The following is a 23,770-nucleotide window of genomic DNA, read 5'->3' on the forward strand; positions in this document are numbered from 1 at the left end:
AAACAAAACAAAACTCAAAACAAAACAAAACAAAACAAAACAAAACAAAACAAAACAAAACAAAACAAAACAAAACAAAAAACAACGATTTGAAATGTGGAGTTCCCTTATTCATTTATTAGGACTTTGCTGTTGCTGTACCCAAAGTTTTGTTATAAGCTGTACAGTAGCAGCAGTATTTTAATAGAAACTACTGCATGGTTACCACAGTAGATTTATTTTAATTTAGAGTTATAAATATGTTTGTATGTGTGATAGGCTAAAGGTAAAATCACTGTTTACCTGAATGGCTGTGGTTGCTATGCTAATTTAACACTAAATGAGCAGGAATAACTGCGCTGTGAATCCCCTGAATAAAAAAAAATGCAAATACACACTCTGCACCTGATGCCATAAATCTCCGAAATTACCGTCTGATCACGACCTCTTGTGTGATCCATTAGAGGCAGCGAAAATAAATTAACTCATGTTATGTCAACACTAATCCGTCAACGGTCTCCGCTTAATAAGCAAAATATAATTTCCCCTCCATGATTATCAAATGAGGTGTATCATAGCTGAAAATTAGCCACGTTGAAAGTTGCATTAGCTGCCGTGGAGGTAGTTTAGCTAGTGTCACGCTGTGCTGTTAGCATTAGTGTTAGCGGTGGGCTGTTTTGCCTCTATTAAGCTACTGTGTTTTTGTCTGCATGGTGCTCGTGCTCTTTGGTGAGTCAGTCCAACTGCAGCTTGTGGTAAGGTTAAACTGCTTCGCTCTGTCGAGATATTTGTGGTCGGTAGGTAAGCAACAGTGCTGTGGTTAGAGCAGACTGCTGAGAGAAAGGCTTTCAGAACAGCATGCTGTAGCCTCTGGGCAGTGCAGTTCAGGCGCGCACGTGTGTACGTGGAGCGGAAAAAAGGCTACATGTGCACTCGCATGCAAAAACTAACAGCATGTTTTCATCTTCCTAAACCTTTAGATCTCAGTGCGATAACCTCAGATCAGACTACAAACGAGTTATCAGCAATGGTGGAAAAAAGATGTATGTGGCTTTGAGAGTTGCTGATGAAAAGGATAGTGGAACATTTGTCTTGTCGTGTGTGTGAAATGCTTACAGCCGTGGGTAACTGTAGCTCTGACAATGAACTTCTCAACTTTGCATATACATTACCGCATGATATAACCACCATTCCACTCGTTATGAGGACTGATGAGTATCAGTGATATACAAAAGCATTGGTCTCTACAAAACACTAGGCATTTAGACCAGCGAGGCATGTCAAATCACACGCCGTAATTTCCTAGTGTGTCCCTAACCAGTCACTGGAGATGTCGGCTTCTCCGAGGTGTCAAAAATCAAACTGTGAAGAACTGCAACAATCAACGGAGGAATTAAGTGGTGTTAATGACAACAGCTGCCACCAGACAGGCCTCGTCTTCTCCGCTCCATGCCCTGGAATGCATTTCCCCTCCTTTCAAACCCGGCTTTCCCAAACTCAGAACCAAGGCCTGTGGAGTCTCAGAAGACATTGCCTATTTTCAGGCAATGAATTGATTGAATTGCTTTGTTCAATCAAAGCACTAACCCAACCCAGTGACCGTGAATCGCCAAGTAGGACATGTTCCTATTGCAACCTTCCAATCAACCGATCGGATTTTAGGTATAAGTAAGAGGTTAAGGTTAGGGGTCAGAGGCTTGAAGAGTGTTCTTCTAAATCAGCAGTTTCCTTCAGATTTATGGTTTGGATTTGGTTTTAGGAACTTTCAAGAGGAACGTTGTTTCAGGACCAACAAAAGACATGGATCCAGGAATACGTTCTACTTGGCAAACTCATGTTGACCAAAGAACTTAACCCTACAACTGGTCACCTTGATTTTGCCAAGACATGCTCCTGGATCAACATATTTTGTTGATCCTGTAACAACATTCTGTCCAAAAACAAAATCCCACTCTTATACCTACCCCTACACATAACCCTACTCATAATTGACGCATACAATCAAGGGGAAGTGATAAGTGGCTAAGAATGGTGTAGAAACCCCATGGATTTAAGTCTAATCTTGACATTAACTACTCACGTTTCCCTCAAATCTGACTGGAATATTGTTGATGTAGATCCAGGAACATGTTCCACCAGGTGAAATCACGTTCACCCCCTTGAAACCAACCAAAAATTGGTCGATGTTCTCTAAGAACAACAAAAGATGTTGATCCAGAAACATCCCATTTTTGTAAATCACATAAAAAACATAATACAAGGTGCATGAGCTCAGGAAAGTGTACAACCTTTGTTTACATCACATTTCATGTGCCATCTTTGACTCAAGCATAGCTACAATCCAGTCTGGTTCTACATAAAACATAAGTAAAGAACCTTAACCCAACAAGACGATCTTCTAACCAACTTGTTATATCAAATATTGGCCAGGCGTGGGTGTATCCCTACCGCGGCCCAGCGAGGGCTAAAGGTGGGCTCTGTCAATCTCGTTTCCCTGTAAAAACGGCAGCCCTAGTCAAGTGTCTGGCTCTCCACCTCCTGATTAATTCAAGCAAATGTATTTATTGTAAACAACCCCTGTGGGATGGAATTCAATTGAGAGGGGACGCAGAGCATCCACTGGTGCCCCCGAGGAGCCAGGCGGAGGACTGCAGCCGATAATGGGCTCATTAGCAGTCTGTCAGTAGCATCCCACGCACGGGCAGAACAGCAGCTGATCCTCTATCCTCTTTAACTCCTGCCTATCCTCAACGCTAAAACCACAGCTCCATGGCAGGAAGGAGTTTGCTTTAATGGAACACATAGAATGCAACTGCAGACAAAATAAATCGACCTGTTAAAGTGTGAACGATTCATCAGTACATTATTAAAAGGAAAAAAAGTTTGTTTTTAAATGTTTCAAAATGTAGCTACTTCTGAAACTACTTTTCTTCTCATGCAAAAGTGGAATTAGAACTGAAACAGACTGACTACTTATATATTTAATATTTAATAAATGGGAGAAATCACCTAAAACGTTCCTGTAGAACAGTAGAGCATGGCGTTAGCAATGCCAAAGGCCATTTTTGTGTGGTTTGGCCTAAAAAAGAAAATTAAAGGAGCACATTTCATGATACCATTGTTGTAATGTGTGTTGTCATTAAACAAATAAATAAAAAGTAGGAATTTAGAGACTTAATTTCTTAAGTTGGAGGGTTTTAGCATGCTAACATTAGCATGCAAACAGTAACTCAAGTAAAACACTCTCCTTGAAGCCTCAATTAATCCACTGTAAAACACTTCTGCTAAATATGCTAAAAAAAGAAAATAAATCTAGATATGACTTCAACCATACTAAACGATGTGTAACAAATGCTGTTTCAAGCCATCCTGAAGTCTTACTGCACCCAGACTAGCCTACACTGCAATATTGTCACAAGCAGCTATAACTTATTATATAGGCTATTATGTTTCTCAGCACCAAAAAGCACATCCTTACATAATATTACAGGAGTCTCTGCACTCTAGTCACCTACACTTTGATTCGAGGTTTATTGAATTACTCAGAAGTAAAGAGAAGAGGATGATGGTCTCACTGAGACAGATGTCACGTATGTGAGAAGAGATTCACAGGAAGGAACTAATATCAGTCTATCAACAGCATACATCCAACAATATGATCACCAGATAGAGGCCAAAGCTACTGCTTTATCTGGATTAAGCCAAGAGTGTCTGTTACAGACCACCCTGACGAGAGATATATCACAGAATTGCCACTTTCTCACACTAAAGCCGAAAGTGACATGCCAGTTCAGACCATCACTGAATTAACAAGTCCCCCTAAATACACACCAACAACCTCAATATGGATCAGTTTAATACATACGACGAAGAGTGTGGGGGCACAATATCAAACCGTAAGCGCACGAGCCCGTATAAAACAATCATAAACCAATTTAGAGCCATTCCAGGCAATTTCCTGTGGCTTCCATCTGAGAAGAGGACTTCAATAAATCACTCCGACAACAAGGGGAATATCTATTTCCAGGATAAATAGACAAGACTATTGGGCTTCTTTTCTTTGAAAGAGGGGAGACATTACAGAAGGAGTTCAAACACAAAAAGCGGAAAGGATTCAGAGAATTAGCATGTTTTTTTTTTCCTTTGAGAAACTCTGAGTTTATTTTCAAGATCATTTTAGCACTGATTTAATAATCCAGAAATGTAGTTTGGGGATATCTAATTGAGATGTTTGATCACGCTTAACCACCACAAAAGGTTCTCAAATCATCAGCTAGCCACCAACAGGAAGTGTTCGATTTCTAAAGACCACTTTCTTTTAAGGACTCTGCGGGACTCCGAATTTCACAATGTCGCGTTTGAGTCTCACAGAAGACGAAGAAAGAGGGTTATACGACCAAAATGAATCCCCTCGTCAAGATCCAGACAAAGTGTTCCCACTAGCACCGAACAAAACCCAAAAATGGCTTTCTTCGTTAGTGTGCGGTATAATGACACTATGCTCCAAAGAATGACTCAGCCTCAGTTTTGGAAGCAATTATTGAAAAATGGGCCAATGAGATTGGTTTCATTTCACGTTTTGGATACCACTTTGGGGAGACGGCTTAAAATAAAATATTGCCAAATACCCACTTGATAGCCTACTGGAACGTTCACAGTTTGTATGAAATACTAAAGCTTAATTTTTATATTTCAAAAAACTGTAGGCCTCTGTTCAAACTCTGTATAGCATACTATGGGATTTCCAACTAAGAAACATTTCTTTTTCCCAAAAAAACATTTACAAAATCATCAAAATGTAATTGTGCTGTAAGCAAAGATTAATAATCAACTAAATAAAACGAGCCAAGTCACCAGACGAAACGTCTAGAGCAAATACAAACAGACTTGCCAAGAACAAAGTGCGGAGACCAGAGACAGAAAGCTCTGTTTGACATGTTACTCAAACAAATCTCCAATCCTCCTCTACACTGAGCGTGTTTACTTCAAATTAAATTTGAACCCTTCCAGGTATTAATAATATGGAGACATTTGGCAGTAAACAATTTGATAAGCATTAAACTCCCCTTGTGCTCAGTCTAATTGAAAACATCAGATGGCCCCAAGCGGCTGTTTGCTTGCTGTTGCCGTCGATGTTGTCGCTGCTCGGTTAGTTTTAATAGAGCAGAGATGTCAAACCAATTTCTTTGTCTTTGGGCATTTTCTCGTGTTGCTGAAAGAGACAAACAAATAAATGTGTTTATGAGATTAATTTGTGAGAGGCTGTCAAGGTGAGCTGTGAATCGCTAATAGCAAGGACAAAAAAAAAAAATGAAAAAAAGCTCCGAGGACCAAGGTGAAAATACTTCAAAAATGAGAAGAAGTGCCTCAGGTGTGGGATCCTATTTGAGATCGTATCAACCGATAGATTTAACCGACTGGAGGATTTGTGCTTCACTACGGTAAATGTGTATCGCCTTAGAGCTTAAGGAAGGAGAATAAAAAACGAGTTCTTCTGTCTTAAAAAAATATGAGAAGATCTCATGCAAGACTTTGGAAAGAGAGTTTGAGAGGAGGAGATGAAGAGGAGGAGGAGGAGGAGGAGGAGGGGACATAGCACCATGTACCGGGGTCTGAACCGGGGCCAGGAAGAGACGTTCAGCATCTTAATGATCTCTTTCTTCCTCCCCGCATGAAACTCCCTCTCCCTGCAAAAAGGAAGTGGAGGTGATTGGGAGGGGAACCTCGCCAGCGTCTCTACAGGAAGTAGGGCAGGTGACTTTGGGTGTGATAATTATGGTCATAACTAGGCATGAGGGATAGGTAATGGCCCTTCTTATCCTTCATGTGGAGCATCGGCGGTCGCAGCAACTGTCGTGGGCAAAAAGCATGATTATGTTTTTCTTTGCGTGCCGCTATGACTGCTGTACGAGCGCTGCTGACTGCTGAAAAGGGCAGCGGGGGAGCGTGGCCTTTGAGGGGGAAGTTAACGAATGAACTTCATTATTGAGGAGCATACCGGGGAGACCCCCTGGAGCGTGTGATGCATTACCCTGTGTCAAACAAACATGCAACGTCCTCCCCCAACACACACTACAGTCTACACATCCTCAATGCCAAATGATTAAATCAAATCTGGAAGAAGGGATAGGTGATCGGAGAAAAAGTTTACTTGGGATTGAGAGAAAAAGGCATGTATATTTACAAAAACTGAAAAAAGAAAGCTTTTGTAAGAAATATAAAAATAATGCGAGGAATTGGCAGCTGTACATTACAAAGAAATAAAAGGAAAAAAATGAACAAATAAACAAAATCAAAAGTTTACTTAAATGACCTATGAAATGTAAACCAATGTGACAGCCATACCAAAAAAAAAAAAAAAAACTACTTGGAAAGATGGTTGAGGGGGTTGAGTAAAAAAAAAAAAACAAAACAAACAAAAAAAAAAGAACACAAAAAAAATGCAAGTTCAACAATAGCCTATTATTTAAGTAAAATATAATAAAATAATAAAATAAAGCAAAATACTAAAATAATAAAATAAAATAAAATACAATAAAAATCAATTTAAAAAAGTGTGGTAACTCAGGCTGCTGTACAAATAAACAACTCTAAAAGACAGGTGTGTGTAAATGAAAAGTTTACTTAAGATGCCATGTGAAAAATAAAAAGAGTAACACAAGAAAGCCTGTGCACAACGACAAAAGAAAAAAAAACAGATTTGAAAGAAATGAGTAAGCAAGTAATAAGAGTAGTGAAAGGGAAACTATCTAATAAAAGAAAGAAAAGAAAAAATATATAAAAAAGAAACAATCTGAAAAAGGATGAGCAAAAAAGTGACTGAAAAATAAAACGTGACATTATAAAAATATGTTGTAGATAAAGGGGGAAAAAAACCCTGAAAAACAACTCTGAAAGAAGAGAGGAGACTTAAAGTCTGTATTAAAAAAGAGTTATGTAAGAAAAGGGCAGCTGAACATACAGGGAAAACTGGCAAAACCAGAAAATAAGAATGAGTAAATCATTACCTAAAACTACTTAATCTTAATATTGCATAAGATAGAAGATAAGTCTGTTACAGATAAATGTAGAAAACTTTTGCATGTACATGTTGTTGTTGCTGCTGCTACCTGTTCTCTGGTGCACGAAAGTACTTTCCAAGTTATAAGGTCAAAATGGCTTTCAACCACAACTGTGCCATGCACTGACTCTTCTCGTTAGTTTTAAAGTCAGAGGTGCGTCACTCTACCACAGCGCAGCAGACCGCAGAGACCCTCCGCTTCTCTGAGCACATTTTCAACTCATTTATTAGGATTTGCATTGTCCTGCAACTTTCCCTCCAACTAAAACACCATTATAGTCCTCCAAGATATCATAGCGGCGAGAGAGGCTTTATCCTCAAGATTGAGGGAGTTCTTGAGGCTACGATACTCCTTGAATATGGCCCTTTCGGTAGGCCCAAAACAAGTCTTTTTCTTTCTTCCTTTCCGTTTTTGAGCTCCTGGTCAGAGGGCTTTCGGCTTTTCTCTTTTACTGTTGACTTATGAGTATGCCAGGGGTGTTTGGGAGCTATTTATCACGGGCCTGGCTCGTCCTGCACCCTTACACATTAGTAATGTTCTCCACCGAGGAGTAGGCCTGTCACAGCTCTCTTCCCCCAGAACCTTTGAACAAGGTAGGTCACGGCGAGGCCTCATGCATGCCCCACTTTTAGTCTTTCACGGCACCTTTAAGTTCGCACAGGCCCGTTCGGACAGAGTCGGCCTATAGGGGCATCGTAGGTACGGAGTGACACAGAAGTAGCGGCAGACCTTTTCTTCTGTCTTGTGAAGTACAGATTATCGAAAATGTAGGGCAGGGACTTGGTTCTATCCATCGATTGTTGAATAGATTTTGAGATGTGGGTGTTTCACTAAAAAGTGGAGACAGATGAATGTGAGCTTGCTGGGGCAGGAAAATCCAGTTAGAACATTTTGGGGGGAATAACAACAAAAAAACAAACAGACAAACAAAAAAACACATATGTATGGATGAATTGTACACAGTGAAATACACTGTAAAAAAGATTCCGTAAAATTTACGGTAAAAAAAACAGCAGCTGTGGTTGCCGTAATTCTACCGTAAAATGTACGGTAGCAACATTTTAGGTTTTACGGTTTTAACTTAAATTTACAGTTAAATACCGTAATTCATTAATTGATATAATGTTAATATACCAACCTACTGAAGTACTGAAATCTGTTTTGTACTGTACCTTTGAAATACACTGATAACCACCAAATGCAGAAGGTGATGAGAAAGTCACATGATGAACCAAAGCCCATCACAAGCAGCTTTTAAATAATAACATATATAGAAGGTGCACGGTGTCATTCACACAAACACTAAACATCATCATGGTGAGACTCATTAAACTGAAATATGCAATAAACATTAATTTAACAACATTAGATGTAACATACAACCCTAATAAACATAACTGATCAGAAAAAACTAAGAAGAAACCTAGTTATTTAAAAGAAAAAACATAAAATTCAAACAAAATTTGAAATGCAACGCAGAGAATACTGGGAACGTCAATTTACGGTTTTTCCCTGTAAATTTTACATTCTTTTTCACTTCCAAAAGCTTTATTTCACCGTAAAATTGTCTGAAATGTCTATTACAGTTTTTCACCGTATGTATTAGGGGAACTTACCGTTAACCATTTAACAGGTTTTTACTGTAGCTTTTTCACAGTTTTTTTACCGTTAAAATCACGGTCATTTTTTACAGTTTATGGAAGCTTCTTTTCTGGCATGGGATAAAAATATAGAATAAAAAAAAGGCAAATATTTATCTCTGTTTTTCTTGAAATTGTATTTATAAAATTTCGTACAGTTTATATCGCACAATTCAGACTTTTTTTTCTCGCAATTCTTACTTGCGAGAAGTGCAAGATATAAAGTTATAATTGCAATATATACATTCAGAACAACTGAAAGAAAAAATGCCAGAAATCTGAGAAATCTTGCAAAAGTTCTTTAAATTCTGAGCTTAAACCTCACAAATCTGTTTTTATTTGTTTCTGCTATGAAATAAAAAAAGTAATTGCAATTTTTTTTTTTATATCTCGCAATTGCGAATTATAAACTTCCAACTTTTCCTCAAGAACTGTGAGTTTGAATCTCGCAATAGCGAATCAAAATCGCAACTGAGAGTTTATATCTCGCAGTTCTGACTTTATATCTTGCAATTTTTTAATCCTGTGGCGGAAACACACTACCATAATAAAATCTATAACATACATTTGGAAAATGGATTTTTATTTCATGCTGACTTTAAAGTGCATTAAAGCAAAACATTTCAGTATGTGCATTACCTGCACTGAAAAAAATAAATAAATCTAATAATAAAAATAAAAACAAAAAACAAATAAATGAATACATTTTTGATGTTGTAAGATTATTGGAGTACATTTTACAAGAAAACAAATTCAAAATGTCACACTTAAATCAATGTATTACTTGCTGTTTCTTTGTAATTGCATATGAAATTTACTAGCAATATCTGTGTGAGTGATTTTTTTTTTCAGAGTGGGAATTGAACTTATGATCCTGCTGCTGCTAGCAACATGCTTTATCAATTGAGCTACAAGAACTGAAAAGTATGTGACAAAAAATATTCAACGAAGGTTTTCTGAGTAACATGAGGGGTGAAAAGAGGTCTCCTATAATCAGCAAACGAAGCGGTAACCTCATCAGGGGAATTAAAAAAATCCCCCAACCTTAAGACCACTTCTTATGGCTCTTCCTGTTTTCAGATTTGTCATTTTATTTTCAGTTTAGACGACAAATGCTGTTTGAAACCAAAACATGGGATTAAGGGATAAAGTTTCTGTGCGTTGACCTTGATTCGGTAATCCAGTACATTATTGGGTAAATGTACATTTGTCTCAAGAACACAACTCCTAGAGGAGCGTAATCTCTCTCTTACGACAGCTTCTTAATGCAACACAAAATGAGATGAGCGCTTCTTTCTGCGAATCAATCTAACTTAAAATTCCTCTTGAGCTATTTGTAATCTGTGAGGCTAAGGAATGTAATATTAAAAGCACTATTCACCCAAAAATGAAACATTCATGTCATTTTACTTTTTCTGTGAAACACAAAAGGAGATATTTAGTAGAACATCTTGGCTGCTCTTTTCCATACAGTGAAAGTGAATGGGTATGGATGCCGTCAAGCTCTAAAAATGACATAAAAGGGACTAATATAGACTAGTAGTCTATATTACTTTTTTTGCTTTATTCCAGGTCTGAATAGTTTTGTGTGAGAAAAAGACCAAAATATAAGTCTTTTAAAGCATGTAGATCTGTCTGAGGCAAATAAGATTGTAAAGCTATGTTGGACGTGAATATGTTCAGACAACAATTTCTTAAAAAAATACTTACTTAAAACTACTGTATGGTTTCAGAATACGTAGAATATAGTTTGTGAGATTGGTAGAATACTTTTAACATGTTTTCTTATGAAGTTTTTGAGCTCAACAGCATCTGTCCCCATTCACCTGCATTTAACAGAAAAGAAGTACTCTGAGTACAACTTGCTAAACTTTTTTTGTGTTATCTGGAAGAAAGAAAAACGTACATATATAAAAATAAAAATAATAGATAGAAATTATATGAATATGATAACATACCTTCAAATCAATAATTACTATTGATTTACAAGAACTATGCTTGTAAAAGGGTTCTTGAGTTTTACGTTCAAGATTTGTACACTTTTTCTGTGTTTGTCCGTAGTGTATACGGCAGGGTGCGACCGATTTGAATTATGCAAGCAGAAATTAAAGAGGCGAGTTCTTTAATGACCATGTGGTGAAAAATGAATTTGATCTTTGGAGCGAGTCCACCACATCATTAAGGAGTCTGCCACTTAATCAGAATGGATACAAAGCCGGGAAGGTGCTAAGTGTGCAGGTGGAGTCGCACTGACAACCGCTGATACATTAAAACACTGCAAGGCAAGATGGTACAGGTAGAGGAGGAAAAGAGAGAGGGAGGACCTAAAAAGGACGAAAAAGTGAGATGTGTGGCAATTTTTTTCCCATGCTCACAACGCAAAACGAAGAGTATGTCATCATTTACTCACCTTCATGTCATTCCACTTGTACGACTGTCTTTTTTCTATGGAACGCACAGATCAAACAATGTGCTAGTTGCTTCTTTCTATGCAATTACAAAGAATGAGGACTGGATCTTTCAAGCCTCAGAAAGGATGTAAAAGTATCATAAAAGTAGCAAAAAAGAGCTCTATATCACTTATATTCCAAGCCTTCTAAAGCCATATGATAGCTTTGTGTAAGGGCTGTGTTTTCATTTTTGGGTGAACTATCCCTTTAACACAACTTTCAAGAGGACCAAAAGACACGCACAGCTCTATTCACTCAGATACAGCATCTGCAGTCTGTTCTTCTGTGGCTATGAAGTGGTTTTCCAATGGTTTCTAAAGTATCTCTAATATGAAAGACTGATCTCTTTGAAAATCCCAGTCTTTTGCATGGTTTATTCAACAAAATTGCAGCTGAATAATTTAGAAACAGAAGTTTTACATGATAATTATAGTTCTCATTATTCCAGAGTGCATAATTGTCTCTGCACTTCTGCAGTTATTGCCATTGTAACTCACATAATAAAGATGGTTTGTGAAGAGGCATAATTCTTAAGGTGGAGGCTGACAGTTCAGCATAATATCCTTATTTTTGTAGCAACTCAGCTCAGATTATGTATATGTTTGGGGTGAGTAAGATATTTTACTGGTTTCAAAGAGACCTTTTATGCTCACCAAGGCTGCACTTATTTGATTAAAAATACAGTAAAAACTGTTTTCTAGTGCAATTTAAAAAATGTATTTCTGTGATGTAAAGTAACATTTTCAGCAGACATTACTCCAGCCTTTTTTTCTTTTCGGGATTCTTTAAATAGAAAGCTGAAAATAACATTTTATTATGTTATTTTGTAACATAATAAAAATCTTTACTGTCAAAAAGAAAAGAAAATCTTATAATGACCCCCAAATTTTGAAAAGAAGAAGAAGTAGAAGATGAAAAAAGAAAAGAAAACAGGGACAGGCCTTATGCCATTTAGTCAAAGCTCTGGCTGCGCGAGACTAGGTGTGTGTTTTCAGTGTATGTGTGCGTGAATGCGTCTGCTTGCATGCACCAGACCGTAGAGGAAGCTAATGATGGCGCAAGGACATTTCATCAGTACCATCTTAAACATCAGCAGTCAGCCTCCATCAGTGGCGTTCATATCTGCCGGAGCCAGATGACCTCCGTTTCTGTCCTGGCCCATGAATCAAAGCCCTCATTTCATGCTGACATGCTGCACTTGTCGGCCACTGGACGACTGCATGAGACAGAAAAGTGATGAGACATGGAGAAAGTGGGGAGTGACGGATAACCCGCTTTAGCTCGTACAAGGCCGTACCACTTCACCGAATGGCTAGGCAGGTGCACTATGGCACCGCCCAAATGCCCACGTAGGCACGTGCCTGTCCGCTGTCACTTGCGGCGATCTGCAAAGTTGTAATCCACCTTAGCAGATGGAGCTCTGTATACAATCCACAACAGCAAACAGGCTTTGTGTACGTGACACATGTCACTCGCCGTTGTTTTTCTAGGCTGACATCTCTTCACAACAAGGTCTTTCAGGTTCAGAGGCACTCACAAAGGGACAGCACGGCTGGAGAAGAGCTGACGAAGCTGAGGGCGGCACAAAGCATGCCCGCCACAGAGGGGAAGAGGCAGATTAAGTGACTACAAAGAAACTGAAGGGGGCCCAGTACCCGTCCCTGAGTAACCCCCTACTGTAACAACTCCACGCCAGACCCCATCCTTGTCAAAAAGGACACAAAAGCAACCGTCATGCCAAACCTCTCCCATTCAGCCACCTTCAGCCAAAGAAGGTGATAGAAGAGCAAAAAAATAGCCTTGCTTCAATTTATACAATTTATGCAAAAAACACATTCACTAAGGCCCATTTGCAAGTCGGCAAAATGGCCGACCGTAATGCTTTCGCTGAAAAATGAAGACCTGTCATTTTGTGTGGATGGAAAAAGAGAGAAAAAGTATCGAGGGAGAGAGAAGAAAGGGATAAAAATCATGCTGTCCTGGTTTACGACAAATAGATGTCTCTATTGATTTTCTTTTTACCGAAGCGGCCCTTCCTTCTCTGTTGTGAATATACTGACCTATTTCTGATAAAAAATGGCAGGCTATTATGGATTAAAGCAAAGTGTCCAAAAAGAAAATATTCTTTCCATGGCACAAACAAATGGAAAAAAGATGAAACATAATCTATTGTTAAAATTGGAGAGTGTCAATTTGAATGTGTTGCCTTTTTTTCTGCTGAGTGTCTCTTGTTGTTTGAGGATGGAAAAACTTCAGGTTTCTGAGGCATGCTGAGAGCGAAATCGCTTCGTCAGAAAGCGCACTCCTGGGACGCTCCGTCCATTCAAAACAGTCTCTTCTGACGAGCTTGTGTTCACTTCATTTACCAAGCACTTAGCCAACTGGCGTGGCAAAAAAATACACCGTAGCATGCTGTGACCATCACTTCTCTTGATAGACGACATATAACAAATCTCTTCCATATGTCAGTCTTCACAAAAAAAGATGCTGAAGGTCACTCCTTTGTGACTTGTTGCTTTTCGATCTCGTGTCACTCTTAAATCCTTTCAATACTTTCCAGCCCTTCATCTGGTGCACATAACCAGTGTTGACGAAATCATCATATAAATGTCTCCTCTGAGAGGTTGTACGCAAGCCCTATGTGTGCCAAATCAAGACAAAATGATTAAATATATTTCAACAAATAGACTGCACCATGCAACTCTCATTTACGTTTTAGTCGTGCAACAGAAATATGTCAGATCACTGCTGGGACGCATTATTGGCTGTGTACAGCATGATTATGTTTAATAAATCCCTACAGTGTTAGATTATCCATAGACGGCTCTCATCCAAGTTCCAGCAAATGACCTCGCTACAATGACAACTTATAAATAATGATTCGTGAAATGCCATAAAACATCGAACACAAGGAAGTTGTGAAATCCATGTTTGATTAATCATATGAATGGGTGCTGTTTATTGTGGATTTCAGTGCGAGTTTTGAATATATGATTATGCTTGTGCTGCTGTTAGTTGACTTCCCTGATCAAGCAGGGCTTGTTTAAAGCTCTTCAGTATCTTTCACATTGTTACTGTATAGTCTACGGAATGGGTGACTTTTCTACTTCAATAAGAATATTTTCAATCAAATATTTCCTAAGATTTTAAACATTTTATCAAACAAATAATGTGTTTAGGTGTTAATAAATTGCATTGTGTGACTTCACTTGAAAGGAAACAGGAATTTTCTAAAAGGGGTAAATATAATGGTAACAGGATTGACTAACAGCCTAGCAGATCGAGTCTTAATTAATTATTAAAGTAAAAATAAATAAATAAATAAAGTTACTTGCATTTTGTTGATGTGTTTAAAAAATGTAACAGAAAACATTGGCAACAGCTATTCATTGTTAGTCATTTTTAAACACGCAAGACACACAAGAGGAACCTGCATTGTAGAATGGTCCATTAATATTTCAGCAAGGTCGCCCTAATGTCTTAATCGTTTGATTGTGATTAGCATGGCTGCCTCTTTGTGACTCTCTCAGCGCTGGACGGGGCGGTAAACAAATGAACTGGCAAGGGTGAGGCCATGCTTCTCAATAAACACTGACACATTCTGTCCTCGCTATGGAGACAGATAAGCCTTCTCTACAGCTCTCTCACTCCTATTCTCCCTCCTTTTTCCAGACTCCATTTCAATCAATGTCTTTCCATCGCTTTCTTTCTTTTTCTCTGCCTTTCCTCCAGTTTTCCTCTCTCTCTTTCTTGCATTGGATCAATGTCTCTGTGTCCCCCGGTCACGACTAACCTGCACGGGACTCAAGACACTCCGCTACAGCTGTCGCTCTCCCTGTGCCGCCCAAAACAAGCAAATACTTCATTTGCTCAATACCTGTCATCCATGACTAACAGCATCATGGCAGAACAATGCGTTAGGAGAGAATAATTCTCGATAGAATAACAAACCACGGCGTAATACCGAGCCCATTTATCTTCTGCTCTTCATACCCGGAGCTTCTGACAACTTCGGAATATCACATAAATCTAGGCAGATTTCCATGTGCATGCAAGTAGATTGCATGTTTATTATTTGGTATTTGCTGGAAAATAAGACATACATACAAAACAATTTGATTTTGAAGATCCAATGAGTTCAAAAACTAAGTTGTGTGGCTTTGAGTCCATGTGTCTATATGCTAATATACTCCTAAAAGTTGAACTTTTATCACATATACACATTTATTTAAAATCTAGCCTCTCAGCAAATGTATAAAAAAAACAGTGATGACTTATCCTGCACTTGGGGCTGTGTGCAATTTTTGGTCCAATCAAATGTCTTCTGGAATTTCCTAATCCAATGCCAATTGCCTCCAACTAGCAATAGTTAAGGTAGCAAATTATGATTTATAACGTTTAGAATTATGGACTCAACTTCCTTTTTTATTAAGAAATATAATTGACAATAAATGTTGACACAATAAAGAAAATGTATTCATTAAGTAACTATAAGTAGCTATTAATGAAGCCATTTGCAGGATGATTTGACAGGGTGAACAGTGTCACTGTGTCCAAAATTGAATACTTCCCTACTATATAGTATGCGTAAAACAGTACGGCAAAAATGTAGTATGTCCTAATTTATAGTATTCAAAAAACAATACGCGAAAAATACCTGTACTACTTCCGACAAAGCAATGAAGTGTGCATTCAATGGGACACTTTACTATCCCATGAGGCCATGGGGAGGATTTACGAATGGCAGTGAAGCAACGCAACTGACACTAGCCGGGTTTCCATCCAAAGTTGCGAATTGAACTTTTGCGCAAAATTGGAATATTGCATAAAACATTTGCGAACAAGCACCGTTTCCATCCAACAAGTCAAAGAGAACAAAGAGCCTATAGAAAACTAGGATAAGCTACTGAGTTTTCATATATGAAAAATTACTTGAGCCTCAGAGCGAGCAGACGAAACACAATAAATGCTGTCATTGCTTTCGGAGGTGAATGCTGCTGTTTGGGAGCATGTAAGACAATTATACAGAAATACTTTGATGACAGACTTTGCTCAGGCATTTCAGAACGACCAAAACAACATTTCAGATGCTGTGAACGAGATCAGTCTGCTGCTAGTCAAGTTATTCCGTCTCATAGCACAAAGTCACATGACTTTTTTGATGCACTTGGAGGAATTTATTCGCAAAATGCATTTCCATCTCCCATTATTCGCATTAACCCTTTTTCGCACAAGTCAAAAACCACCTCAAGCTAGCGTAAAAACTTTTTTGCGGGGATTTTTATTAAAATATTTTTCATGCAATACTTCAAAATGCGCATTAAAACAGGGTGATGAAAACCCAGCTACTGGTAGGTCATGTGAAAATAACATGCAGGATGTAGTACATACCAATTTCATTCATACTACCAATATTCATACTATATAGAATTTACTTTTTTTAACGGTCGCTAAGTAGGTTAAAATTCAATTTAGTACATACTCATTACACTATTTTGGATGCAACCCGTGTCTCTGTGGTGTTTTCAAAACATTGTTTGTGTGAATATCCCGACCAGCTCAGTTTAGTGCAGGCTATTTGTTTGTTCAACCAATGTAGACAGTGATGGGGAAACCTGTTTAAAATCAGTCATTGTTTTTGCAATTACACATGTTGTTTAACAGTACTTAACTGCTGTAATCACCTTTTAATCAGTGATTAAATTAGTACTACATGCATTAAAAAATAAATCCTCAGCACTAATCATTCTGCTCATCTGCTTTTTTTTTTTCTTGTGAGGTGCAGCGACTTGGCGAGACAGACGCTTTCTCTGGCCAAGGATCGGCATTGTGATATGAGAGCTAGAAGACACACACACATATACGTAGATGCAAACATACATACACAAATAAAAGATTATAAGCCTAGTCTACTGCCTGTAATCATCTAGTGAATCTTATCAACATGTCGGCCTCCTAGACAGGTTTCAACAACACCAACTCATCTCACTAGAGCAGAGACTAGACTCTATTGTAGTTTGAATTCAGAACATAGTCACACTCTACCAGTGATTTTAATTCGACACAGACATAATTATATGGGTGTGGGAAGAATTAGCGGTGGCAAGTCAGTGGCAGGTAACAATACCCAGAAGTTTAGTAATACCGCTGCTATAGACATGAATCACACTTCAAATTATGTGGTTGTTGAGGGGAGGTAACCTGTTACTGTAGATTGAAAGGACCAGAATATCATAAACCTTTTACTTATGCCCTAAAATCTCCCATGAACACCCGCATAGTAACATGCGAAAACCACATTTGTCACATTTAGACAACAAGTTTTGCACAGGAAAAAAACACTGATACTTGCTTCTAGCTAATCAAGTTCTTTTTTTTTCAGTCTGACAAGCTTGAACAAAAGAACTTTCCTTAAAAAAATACTTTTGTACTAAAAAGTCCTATGGACCTTTTATAGGACAATATTTTATTTCTGTCATTTATTTAAATTCCTTAGAACACCCTGTTCTTAACTGGAGACATCCAAGTACTTCATTCCTGTCCAGTGTTGTGTTTTTCCTCTCAAAGAGCTATTAAACAGCACTGTTTATCTAAGGAAAAGAGTCTGTTGCCAAAGTGAACCACATGTCCTTGCAGTAGCACTATATAAAAAGGCCGGCCATATAACTGTCAAGTTCAAACGTAAAGCAAAACCATACATGAAACTGAGCTGTAAAACAGAGCCTGTGGGGAGAGTTTCACAGTCAATGTTTATGCCACATTCTCAAATGACTTGGGAGCATCTGTTCTAACCATACAAACAACAGCTAAAAGATAGTTTGATTAAAAAATAAAAATATAAAAAAAAGACAATTTAAAAAGTGAAATTTGCACTTGTCACTTATTCTGCAGTTTATTCTGGTTTAAAAGCATAACTTTTTATACAAAATTTTTGCCCTTTTATTGATAGGAAGTAATGGGCGGGGGGTAATTGGGGTTGCACAGCTCTGACAAAAGTAAAAAAAAAAAAAAATTGAAGTACAAATGCTGATTTTTCACAAAGCTTCATTCAAAAATAAAAAGCAACAATTATGTTTTCAATGTTTGTAGTTTTGAAAGATTTTGAATTTGAGCAAAATTGTGAAAAAAACAAATAAATCAATAAAAAATAAACTCATTCGTCTTAAATGGATAGTTCACCCAAACATGGAAAATCTGTCACATTTTGAAGAATGTTGGTAACCAAATAGGTGACCATAGCCATTGACTTTCATAGTATTTATTTTTTTCTTCATACTATGGAAATCAATGGCCACTGTCAACAGTTTGGTTACCAACATTCTTCAAAATATCTTCTTTTGAGTTCAACAGAATAAAGAATATCATACAGGTTTGGAACAAGTAGAGGCTGAGTAAATGATGACAGAATTTTCCAATTAACCTGCTCTGTAAAAGTAAATAAATAAATATACAACACATTGGTCTGCCACTACCACTTGTTCTATAGGCTTGTCTGAAGTGAAATTCAACCTGAATGTTCGTTCCTACATTGGCTTCATGTCTGTGGCACTTCCATATGACGTTGAGTTGGTCAGAGAGGTGGCCCGTGGGTCGTAAAGAGGAGAACTGAAGTATCTGTTCTCTTCCAGAAAGTACTCGGGCTTATTAAGGGCTGAACGTGAAGCCAGGGAAGGCCGAGAGGGAGCGGGAAAGTGCCTGCTAGCCAACAGCTGCCCTGTAATTTATATTGATGAGCAGACCGGTGGGCCGCTTCCACGGTTTTGATCATTCAGGCAAGAGTGGAGAGATGAGGCTGATGAGTCTGTGTGATGTTTGTGTGGTTAGGTGAGAGTTCGCGACGAGTGTGTATAGTTAAGATTGTCGGAGTAGGAATGGGTTGCCAAGCCAGCGGGAATTCGACTACTTCTGCTTTTCTTGTTTTGTGGTTTGATGCTCAAGTTGGATTTGTATAATATGAGTTTTTGACCAACCAAGTCAAAACAGGTACACTGTAAAAAAGAAAAAAAAAAAGAAAAAAAAAGTTCAGCCAACTTAAAATTTTAAGGCAACCAGCTTCAGCAAATTTTTGAGTTTGCACAACTTATTTTTGTGGGAGATTCTCAAATTTTTGTTGTATAAACTTAAAACGACAAGTTGAGAAAACTCAAAAATCTGCTGAAGCTGGTTGCCTTAAAGTTTTAAGTTGGCTCAACTTTTTTTCTTTTTTTTTTTACAGTGTAATAAGAATGGTATACTTTACTGAAAACAGTCAGCTCAACACTGTGAATTTAGTGGAGAAGTAAGATAACTGAGTAACTAACCAATACATTGGGATGAAAGAAAGAAAGAAAGAAAGAAAGAAAGAAAGAAAGAAAGAAAGAAATTGGCGAAAAAATGAGAAAGAAAATCACCACATAAATACATAAAAAATGCAAATACTAAAAAGACTTACAAAATGCATCTTGGGGAGTTTAATCCTGATCGCAAATTTAAAAAAATGTGGAAACTAAAAAATCTTTGAAAAAAAAAAAATATATAAACAAAAAATATGAGCCAGGCCAGTTGTTGATATGGACAAGTAATTTTAATGCCGCTGCTTTCATTACAAAATAAAGGCTGGAATACACTACACAAAATTAAAATTTTTTCTAATTTTCCTAGACATTTGATCATTTAGAAATTGTAAATGATTACAGAGAAAAACTGGGCATTGTACACTAATCGAACTAGGGATCACACACTACCAGACTTTCAAGTAATTTCAATGTGTTATAAAATAAGCTCAAAATATCAAACATGTTTGATATCCTCTGACTGGATGGAATCATAGAATGAAGCTAGTCTGAGTCTGTGCCCATCATACAAGCAATTTTCTGTGAAATATCTCAACCCAAAACCTGCAGACTGGCTCTGATATTTGGCAACTAGCAATGACTCTTCCAGACTGCAAACTGAGGCAAAAATCTGGACAAAAATTGTATAGCGCATTCCAACCTTAACCCTCCAAATCAAAGGAAATACACAATAGAGATTCTAAAAATGGCATATTTTCAGTTTTGAAGTTTATTGGCCATTTTTGATTGGTCATTGAGCTGTATTTGTCTCACAGACCTGGCAACCCCAGATTGAGGGAAATATGTTTAAATATAATGTTTGGGGGTTATAGCCTTGGGTGTGTGTGTGTGTGTGTTTGCATGTGCATATGAGCATGTGTATGAGCATTTTCCAGTTCAGTTGCTTCCATGAATGCATTATAAATGCCCATGCGGCCTAGTCGATTGTAAAACGCACATTTTCACAACCCCCCACCCAACACACTGCACATCCTTTAGCCAATCTCAGCTGATCTCTTCATTCAAGTCAACATGAACATTTTATTTCTCTAATGTGGCACATTTCCAAATGCAACAGTAAATTCAATGAGAAGTTGAGATACAAACTAAAATGGACTAATTTAGCTAGCATGTTCCAGTGCTTAGAGCAATGATAGGTGGTTTCTAGGGTATGCTGGGTGGTTCCTTACTACTAATTAAAGTAATTAGGGTTGACTTTGATTTCATTACTAAAAACCAGCCAATTCATTAGCACATTACAAGCGATAAAAATGCAAATTTCTTTTGTTACTGGCAAAGCCCTTTCTCTGCCCATTATGTATCTTTTGAACCATTTCTCTGTCAAACAGCGCCCTTTGACCTGTGCCACCAGCCCTAACATGTCGTCTTCACACTTCATTCTCTTATTCTTTCTTTCCGACAGCCTCTCTCGCTTTCTCTGACACACGTCATTAGCATTTCTTTCACTGAGATTAAATAGTGAAGTCCGGTCCGTGGCTTTGAACCTTCTCACTTGAAACGTTCTTTGATTTCACTTCCTTCTGTTAAGGAGAAGTGATCAGTGGCGTAATTAAGATAGCAGTAGGGCCCTGGAAGAAAAGGATGAAAGACCACTGATCCACCTTTACGCTGGTTGAATGGAGAAGACAGCTACAACCGGGTATTTCTAAAGCCTTTCAACAAGTCAAGTGAATGTAGACAGACGAAAGGATGGCAGTATTTTCAAATAAAATGACAAGATGATCTTTCATTATCTAGATTTATAGCTGACGAGAATGCAAAACAAATACAGCCTCTCAGGAACTGGCTGATGCTAAATAGCTAGCAATGCTAAAGACACTAACATCTCTACTGTATAGCAGCAGCAGCTCAAATGTTTTCAAAATAGTGTAGCTTTTCTAACAAGAAGCTACAGTATTTGAACATGTAGCGGTTAGACATTAGCATGACAAAATGAGATATTGTTAGCTTAACTTAACTACTTCAGAACTAGTCAAGCTACAAGCTATAATTTAAAGTAACACTGAAAAAGATGTATTCAAAAAGGCAGCTTAAAAAACTCTTTAGAAGCTCAGGTGTGAAATTGAACTGATCTGCAACCTCAACAAAACTTGAAACTAAGATCAAATCACTGATATACCTAATCTGTAGGATGCACAGAGTCTTGAAAGGTCACGTATGCAACCTGTAAGAGATTCTACAGTCTTCCCTCCAGAGCTGATACCTATCTCTCTCAGAGACTTATCAAAAGGAACGTCTTTAACCTCGCACACGAAGGTCACGCACAAACTGCATCCTTATTTTCAAAGAGCACGCAAAGTAGATATAGCACCTTCTTTAAAAAAATAAAAAAATCATGTGACTCCTATGAAGAATTCAGATTTCTTAAATGAACAATAGCAGACCAGCATTTTTCAGCAGTGAAAATTAATCTGAGGAACAGTTTTCTTAATAATTAAAATATATAAAATATATAAAAATAAATAAAATAAAGTAAAATTAAATAAAGTCAAATCAATCAATCAATCAATCAATCTACAGACAGATTAATATATTTATTGCACTTTTCAAGACATAATTTGACAAATATTTCTGGTTTCATATATATATATATATATATATATATATATATATATATAGATATATAGGCTATATGAAATTGTCTTAAAGTGCAATAAATATATTAATCAAATGAAAATCACCATTCATATTAAAATTATACTTCATATCAAAATAATTTAATTAGAATAAACAATTTAATAAAATAAAATAAAAAATTACTTACAAGTGTGTGTCTTCTTTGTTACTGAAATACCTGAAAGAAAGAGAGATAGTAAAACATATTAAATACATTTTGTCCCATTATTTAAAATAAATAATATGTAAAACTACAGTTGTGTACAGCTGAAAGCGAAGTAAAATACAGAAAAAGCTGACAGCATATTGGAACGGAGATGCTGTAAGCCGTGACATTGACTGAAAGCCAAAAGCTAGCTTTGACTGTGTTAATGCTTCCTAGCGCTGCCACAGGCTGTGCCTAAGCAAGGTCAGGCAGGTCAGTATGTTGCCGTCACACGGACCAGGGCAGTTGCCTTGCTGTCACAGTTGACCTCCACGCAATGGAAATTAACAGGAAATCACATACAGAATGCTAAACAGATCTGTGAATATGTTCATGTCTGTTAGTGTAGCCCAGAAGCACTGGGTGCATCTTTATGTCTGACCTTATAAAGCATGACTAATGCCATAGAGGCACGGATGGATGTGCGTATGTCTGTGTGTGTGTGTGCATTACTGAAACAGAGGGTCCCATGTGGACTGAGCGTGCTCATGCTCTATGGGCCAGAGCAGACTAATAGATCCCACTTGTCATGCGGAAGCAATGGCTAATTTTTCTACAGCTTGCATTTGAAACTCAAGGGACGTCGAGCTGACATGATTCAGTAATTCCACAGAAAATAAAAAGAGGTCTGGCCAGCGATAACGATGCTTCAGATGTTTTTTCGAGGGAAGGGGGAATACAAGTCAAAGACAGTAAAGCAAATGAGCAGGCACACGTGCACACAGACACACCTGAGGACACGGCAGCAAAAAACACAAAAAGGGCCCAGTAGCGAAACTTGAGGCACTGTGGACAAGCTTCACAGATCAACAATGCTATTGCTGGGAGCGCAATGTCCAACAACAACATTGCACTAAAAAACAAACAAGCAATAATCCTCCTGTAACTTACACCTGCAATCAAATCACAAAGCACTCAGCATCGGGGTAAACGGCAATTGCCTAAATATGACGTCAATCTGTGGCTAATAGTGACAATGGGCTTAACACAAGGGTCTCATTCTAGGAGCTAGTGTAACGCAAAATAAATAATAATTCACACAAAATTGAAACTTCTATCATCATTTACTCATCCTCATGTTGTTCCAAATCCACTTATTGTGACTGCATGGAAAAGAATGATTAGTACTTATTCAAAATTCTCTTTCGTGTTCCACTGAGGAAAGTAACACAGATTTGGAACAACATGAGGCTGAGTAAATTCTGACAATATTTTTGAGTGAACTATCCCTTTAAGGGAACATTTCTGGTCTAACTGTGTGAAATTATAACATGGTGGGTCCAAGGGAATAAGCCATTTATCCAATCCATGTGATTTGGGCCAGTTTTTTTCTTGGCGAGCCCTCGATTTTTAGAAATCTAGTAACAGTCATGGTTAAAAGTCTGGCTAGAAAAGCGAGGAGTCATCGATATCTGCCATGATCTAGTGGCCTGTTTATTCACTGCAGGAAAATATGTATTTTGGTTTAGTTTAGAAATAATTCATA

At 37.7% G+C, this 23,770-nt stretch overlaps 1 protein-coding gene across 2 annotated transcripts in view; it reads right to left on the reverse strand.

Moving 5' to 3' along the window:
• roraa (RAR-related orphan receptor A, paralog a) overlaps positions 1 to 23,770 on the reverse strand; it is a 310,863-nt gene that overhangs the window by 64,183 nt on the left and 222,910 nt on the right. For both annotated transcript variants that reach the window (XM_058767479.1, XM_058767478.1), the window contains exon 2: positions 22,228 to 22,257. In XM_058767479.1, coding sequence (XP_058623462.1) covers positions 22,228 to 22,257 — 30 coding nt within the window. The remainder of the gene's footprint in view (positions 1 to 22,227; positions 22,258 to 23,770) is intronic.

The sequence above is a fragment of the Onychostoma macrolepis genome, chromosome 25, assembly GCF_012432095.1.
Source record: "Onychostoma macrolepis isolate SWU-2019 chromosome 25, ASM1243209v1, whole genome shotgun sequence".
NCBI classification, from domain to species: domain Eukaryota; kingdom Metazoa; phylum Chordata; class Actinopteri; order Cypriniformes; family Cyprinidae; genus Onychostoma; species Onychostoma macrolepis.